Source organism: Ciconia boyciana, chromosome 8, assembly GCF_034638445.1.
Source record: "Ciconia boyciana chromosome 8, ASM3463844v1, whole genome shotgun sequence".
Taxonomy (NCBI): domain Eukaryota; kingdom Metazoa; phylum Chordata; class Aves; order Ciconiiformes; family Ciconiidae; genus Ciconia; species Ciconia boyciana.
The window spans coordinates 25,334,704-25,341,584 of record NC_132941.1 but is presented as its reverse complement, the minus strand read 5'-3'; the positions used below and the strand labels follow the sequence as shown (position 1 = coordinate 25,341,584).

General features: G+C 44.9%; 1 protein-coding gene across 3 annotated transcripts in view; it reads right to left on the bottom strand.

Moving 5' to 3' along the window:
• Nucleotides 1–6,881, bottom strand: part of CHUK (component of inhibitor of nuclear factor kappa B kinase complex) — a 33,400-nt gene that overhangs the window by 708 nt on the left and 25,811 nt on the right. Inside the window, exons 17-21 of one of the 3 annotated variants that reach the window (XM_072870925.1) lie at nt 6,280–6,376; nt 5,274–5,421; nt 4,305–4,441; nt 2,680–2,779; nt 600–738 (exon numbers count right to left, since the gene is read on the bottom strand). In XM_072870925.1, coding sequence (XP_072727026.1) covers nt 712–738; nt 2,680–2,779; nt 4,305–4,441; nt 5,274–5,421; nt 6,280–6,376 — 509 coding nt within the window. In that variant the 3' untranslated portion in view covers nt 600–711. Of the gene's footprint in view, nt 1–599; nt 739–2,679; nt 2,780–4,304; nt 4,442–5,273; nt 5,422–6,279; nt 6,377–6,881 lie in introns of those variants that run through there. The other 2 variants (XM_072870926.1, XM_072870927.1) reach the window with 2 other exon arrangements.

Below are 6,881 nucleotides of genomic sequence, written 5' to 3'. Positions count from 1 at the left end.
GCCGCGCTCCCACGTGCGGCCGAGGCCCCGTTCCCGCCCGGCCGCGCACGCGCGCTGCCCCCCCCCCAGCTGCGCGAAGCGGGCTGGGGGGCGGGTAGGGAGCGCGCGCCGCGCGGCGCCTACTGATGGCGTCACAGAGCACGGGGCCCCTCTCTGGTAGCAGCAACGGCGTGAGGGCAACGGAGCACCGAGAGCCTCTCCACAGCATTTATTGCAGTTAACTCTATTTGAAATATATATAATCTATACATTCATATTACACACGTGAGCAGTCGTGACAAGCGGCAGGAGGGCCGGGGGTGGGGGGGTGGGAAGCAGCAGGGCCCTGGCCCTGAGGCAGCTGCCACCCTTTGCTCTCCTCCCTGTCTTTCCAGGAAAGGTTCTGCGGGGACATGGCCCTCAGCGCCAGCTCCCCTAGGACATGTGTCCATCACAGGTGAAGGCAGAGGGCGCTGCAGGTGCGTCTCCAACAAGCGGGTTACTTGTTTAGTTGAAAGCCCAACTAGGGAACAGCCTGTAAAACGCTGTTTGCTACTGCCAATGGTGTATCTGCTAGTGACCACCACCACCTTTGTAATCAACACCACTAAGGTTTACAAAACACAAGGTGATTGATCGACCAGTCCCTTCCAGCTCATCACATCGAAGGCTGCCAAGCCACCTCTCAAGCATGCAGGCACGTTGCAGATAGCAGCACGTCAGCTCCTTTGGCTATTTGAGCCAGCTCCAATCAAAACTCTGAAAGAAGAAGCAAGGAAACAACTGAAGTGCAGGAAATGGCTATTGAATGTACATTTCCAAGGTGGTGACCAAAGGACACTCAGTATCCAGCATATCTCTCTTCTCAACGAATCATGTTGATCTAAGAGCTAAAAAGTAATCTCACGATTTCACGACTTGTTTTGGCCCCGATACAAAATCATCCATACTCATTGCAGTGCTCAGGCACGTCACAGACTGTACTCACTTCGGAAATTACATTTTGTGCCTGCACAAAACCTACCACCAAGGTTCCTAGTGCACCATGGGACATACTGGTAGTGCAAGAACACAAAAAGAAAGTTAAATGTATGCAAGAATAGAGAAAAGGTTCTTAGAGTTACTCATTCTTTTTTCCTCTGTTTTTTCCCCAAGCGAATAGAAGAGGACAAATCCCATTTTCTGGTACTTGCCTCTTGCCTAACTTTTGTCCCCTGACACAAGGAAAAGGGGAAAGAAACCAAACATAACAAAACAGGTGCTGATCTGCAGAGCGTGATTCCACAGCAATGCATAATCTTTCTGGGCTAAAACATGCCAGAGACAGATGCTGCAGCTTGCAATGAGATACAGGAGATGACAGAGACATGGATGATTAACAAGTAAGAAGCCAGTCATACAGCTTCTCGCTCATCTCCAGCCACAGCAAGGAGATAAGACAGGAGAGAAGATCATACTACACAACTGATACCAACCCTGTCAGAACTGAACAAAGACAAACAAAGCATTCATCAACCAATGGATGAAGACCAGGGTATGCATAATTAAGGCTGTTTTCCCCACTAATGAAATTAGCTACTGATTAAGGCAAAGTAATTATATTTCCCCATTCATATTGCTCAATCCCTTGCTATTACAGTGTCACCTGCAACTCCCACTAACAAGTTTTCATTTCCCCATCCCAAATAACTTAACTCCAGCAAACTCCCAGTTCACTGTTTACTATTATTCATAAACATGAGAACATTAAAATGTTTATGAATTATAAGAGCTCCATTTCATCACCCACCTCCATTTCCCCAACCTTCTGTTCTTTGTTATTTCAGCAGTTACAATTGATAAACAGCTTCAACTTTATTATCCCATGAGAATGGAAGTTATCCCTACAGAGACCTTTAAGAAGCTTTTTGAAAATCCAAGTTACAGCATTATCAGTGGATCTTTGACTTCTTTACAGGACTGCAATAAATCTGTGAGACAATGTCATGCTAACAGAAGCTGTATTGACTCTTATCCATTATAAATAGGTCAATCTACATGCCTAGCTGTCCTTTTCTCATTATATTTATATAGGTGCTTCTATGATACAGCCCCTAAAATCAGCCGAGAGCCTCTTCTAAAAGACCAGTATTCTGTGGTGCTCTTCATTCTTCTGGTAACCAGGCTCTTCTGAGCAGTAACTTACTGGCCTCAATTAGTAGTTCAGGAAGAGAGTTTCAGATTGCATCAAAATGTCTGGGTGGTCGTTATTTACTTTGTCATTTCTTGCTATTTCAAATACCAATTTGTGCAAAGAGCCTTCTTAGGACTCTCTAAATCCCCACTTCTGCCAGAAGGAGAGCTTCAGTTAATGATCAGGAAAGGGCTCTGGAAATGGAGAACCCTGGCCACTCCAGTGCAGGGACACAAACCAGGACTCTCCAGTTGAGAATGCAACCAGCATTCAGAGCAAGCTCTACCAGCCAGGGGGTCCCACAGAACAGCCCACTCCGCCACACAGACCACTCGGCTGACACTAGCACCAAGTGCTACCTTCCATAAGGACTGGCATGTTAGCGGAGTTCAGGAGGGATGACACATGCCAGCCACGGCAATTCACATCATCACAAAGGACCCTATTTAAGGAGTTCTCCACAGCCTCCGAGGACCCTGATGTGGCTCTTAAAAATCAGGTCCTCAGAGATACATCAACAGACTTACCATCATGCTGTTGTTCTGCTCCTGCCTTGCCTCCTGCAAAATACTGCTAAAGAGTTCGAGGTAATTCAGATTCTCTTCTATCACATGGACAAAATGTTCCCTGAAGGGAAGGCATAAGACGACAGATTTAAAACACTAACATCAATATCAAAGGGCTCTGCACTAGGGGGAAAAAAAAAACCCAGCCCAAAAAAACCCAGCCAAAAATAACCCCCAAAAAACCCAGCCCAAAAAAATGATTTATAGGACTGATTTACAGGAGTTCTCTGGAATTGTAGGAGCTACCTTGTAGGGCACAAAAACATGCCTTGAGGTGGCATCCTGTAGATCGCCACCCTGGAAGTGTGGATTTGCTCTCCTTCCCTACAGAGGAACTGCACAAACCACACTGAAATTCAGCCTTAACAGAACCTTGGAAGTGAGCTGAGTACAAGGGGCCTGAAATCATTGCCCACTCCCCATAAGGTTTACATCTCTTGACTCTTTGTACAGTGAAGTCATGGTTCGAAGAGGAGCTCTGAGGTGATCCAAAGGCACCTTGCTCAGGAAAGCACCTATTAAAAGGTGATCACCCCACATTACTCAGAGGCGAAAATTGCCCCGCAGCAGCGGACAGAAAAGAGGAAGCAGAAAAGGTTGCTCAGGGTTTCAGAAAAATAAACTAACTTCCAGCAAAAGCTTGCTTAGAAGATGTGTATGTTCAGAACCTAGGTTATTTCCCTGACCACCCAAAAAGAAAGTGATGGCCAAATGGTTTGACGCCAATGTTCACAACCCCTGCCCCAGCCCCCACAAAACCAGCACTGCTGCGGATCGAGGGCTGAGCAGTCTTTGAGGGGCATCTTCCATTCTGTTATGCTGACTGGAAGTAAAATTGCTAACGAAGTGAAGATAAAAATCCCCACAGCTCCTGACAACTCTCTTACTCAGCTAGGGCTGGCTGAGAGAGAGGGGCCTTAATAACCAAATCCCCAAGACAGAATAACGTGACATGCAAGAAATGAATAGCACAGTGCTAGCTGATGGAGATCACAAGCTTTAGCTAAGAGTGGTATGTGGAATGCTCAGGACCAGAGAGCAGAGGTTTCTGAATAAAGAGTTCAACCTAATTCCTGTTTTTTTAGAGCATTAGTAACATATGAGCTACTGAAACATTTTTTGGAAGGATTAAAAAACCCCAGATATTGAACCAGATGGATTGCTTACTGACTCCAACTGCAAGACCTCCATTTGAATTAAGACTTCTTAAAATCACTGAAACTGTAAGAAGCACTAAATATGGCCTGATTTATCTGGGACTTGCATCAGAACTTGGGCATGAAAAGAAACTGCATTTTGGCTCAAAATCTCATTGCTGCATTTTGCTGTGGTATGGCCAGCGGTAAGTTACTAGAACTCCAGTCAGGAGTTGAACAATGTTGCCTTCAGAGACAGTCTAGTATGCCCAAACTCTCCCTGCTCAGCATATCCAAAAACCACCACATGGGACGTGGTGAAGACATGCCCCTCAGGCGCCCTTAGCACTGGAGACTCCAGTGGCAAAGGACAGGATTTCAGAGTGTACGCATACAAAAAATGGCTACACTGACTTCTCTGCAGTGGCCTCCTTTCCCAACAGCTCTTACCCATCTTCAGGAGTTGCCATAGATGACAGAGGGTGAGGTATGTTCCCTGAGGAGCTCTGTGGGAGCCACGTGGCTGCTGGAGTTGAGGCTGTCCCTTCCAGGCTGGAGCTTACCAGCGATCGAGAAGAGCTCTGAGTCTAGAAAAAAGAAATTCATCTGCTGTGACGGACACAGGAAGAATTTAGTCAGGCTTAATTATTTTGTATGCAAGACTTGCAATTAAACATAAGCCCTGTTTGTAACATATACACACAGGCCATGCCTGTGGCTGGCAAGTCAGCTGATACAACCCTCCACAGTTCTGCAAATAGCTGGTACCAAATGTCTCTGCATGCAAGTCATCTGTGTTGTACATGGCATGTCTTCTACACTGAAGAATTAGGAGGTGGTGCCATGTCCTAAACTGAGTCATGCATAGCAGCAACGCTCCTGTCGGGGAAAGATATACACGTTTCCTATGCTGATCTTGAATGTAGGCATGCGGAAATCAGGAGATCGCTTCAGCTGTATAGTCACTATAATTGATGCAGAAAAAGCAGCATAGTCTTAAGACACCCTAAACTAACCATGAAAGCACCTATTTCGCTTTTGCAGCACTAAAATCATGATAGCTTTAATACATCAGGCTGAAGTTCACCAATCTCAGTGTACACCTCCCAACAGCAACCAACACTAGATGTTCAGGGAACGTAAGAACAAGGCGCATGGCATGGCATGTCTACCGCACTCCAGCCATCGGTGATTCACAGTTTGATGACTTACTGGGACCAAGGACTCCTCTACTGGGCTCTTTTTCCATGAGTTTGTCTACCCCCTTTCTAAACCTGTGTCAACTTTTAGCATCTCAAACTTCCCTTCTCTACAGTAAAATCAACCATTGTGTGGAAGTTATCCCTTTTTGGTGTCTCCAGAGTTTCATTTGATGTACCCTGGAAGGAAGAGCAAATGAATAGTCCAAAAGCTACTTACGCAAGCAATTTTCAGCAAATGCCATATCTCCCTTTGTCTTTTGCCCTGCATCTGCATCACCGAGTTGTCAGCTTCCTTGATGTTATTTAGAGCCACTTCAATCTTTGGAAGCAAGTCAATGATCTTCTGCTTACAGCCCAAAAGCTTGCTATAATAAAAACCAAACATAAAGTTACTTTCCAGCTCATGTGGCAATATGTTTTGGCAAAACCAAAAGCCTCACCTTGGGATTCAGAAAAAATTCTGTGAGAACATGTCTTTCTCTTAGCACAGCATTGCAATAACTTCAGGTACAAAACCTGCAAGACTGGAGGGACCCCTGCACTTTTCCAAGTCCAGTTAAGACTCAAAAAAGCAGGCAGACGACACTACTATTAATACCCACGATATAAGCTCCTCTTATTTGAAATGCAAAAATTGATCCTCATGACAATGGACAGCACAGCAACTCAACCATGGTATTTTATTAATCTTCTCTGGTCTGTGCTGGTCTCTGTGGGCTGACCATACCATAGCCAACAACTTCGTTTATGGGATCTATGAATCATAAGCCACACATGAAAATAAAACTAAATCATGCTTTGCTGACTACTGAGATCTGCATAATGATATTTGTTCTGAGCTACTTGAAGAATTAATGAATTAATGAACAGATCACTGAGGTATCTTCTCAGTTGTTACACTATTTCTTTTTTTCCTTAAGATTTTAATCCCAGCCTAAACACTGGCAGAATTTGTCTCATTTTAAATAAACTCTTGGATGCTAACAGTACAAGCCATTGCATTCTCCTCCCCTTCCCTATTAGCTATACACATTAGCTACATGCTTTAAAAAAGTAGGAATTCACCACAGACACCAAGGAGCAGAATTAATATTGCTGTAAGAAACATGTACCTGTGGATGGAGCTTTTGGGCTCTGATCTCCATGGTTTTCCCTCTCCTTTCCTGCTACAAAGCTACAAATGCTGCAAGTTGCATTTGTTTGGGGTTTTTTTCCCCGCATACCTGAGATGGCCGAAGAGCTCCTTGAGAACTCGGTCTTGGCTCTGTACTGTCTGCACAATGATCTTCACCATGTCCGTGCTGTCACTGTAGGCATGATCTGGAAGGGCCATAAATCACCACATTAGTAAAATGCTCTTCAGCGAGGAGCCACTCTGGACACAAATGCCCAGAGTTAAGGAAAGATGTGACTTAACAAGTACAGCCAAACAAACTGAAAAACAACAAAACATCTTAAAAATCTGTCACAACCTCTCATTAGGCACAGCTTTTCCTTAAGGTCTCTTCTCTCTGTGGTAACGTATACAATTCCAGCCACTCTTGCTGTCTAGATAATGGCTTAAATAAGGATTGCAGCCAGTTGCCAAATGCACAACTAACTAACTCTTTCTGCTCAGCAGTTACAATGTTCGGACCATAATAATCCCCAAACATGGGGCTCCATCCAGTATAATTAAAAGAGAAGCGGAGAGGCAGAAAAGAGACTGCCCTTAGGTTGGAGCAATGACAGAAGAACAACGGTTCTTGCCATGTCTGGGGGAAGTAAAGCAATAGTACTGGGGGCAGGAAAAAAGGTTGAGAATGCCAGAAGGTGGACATGGTTT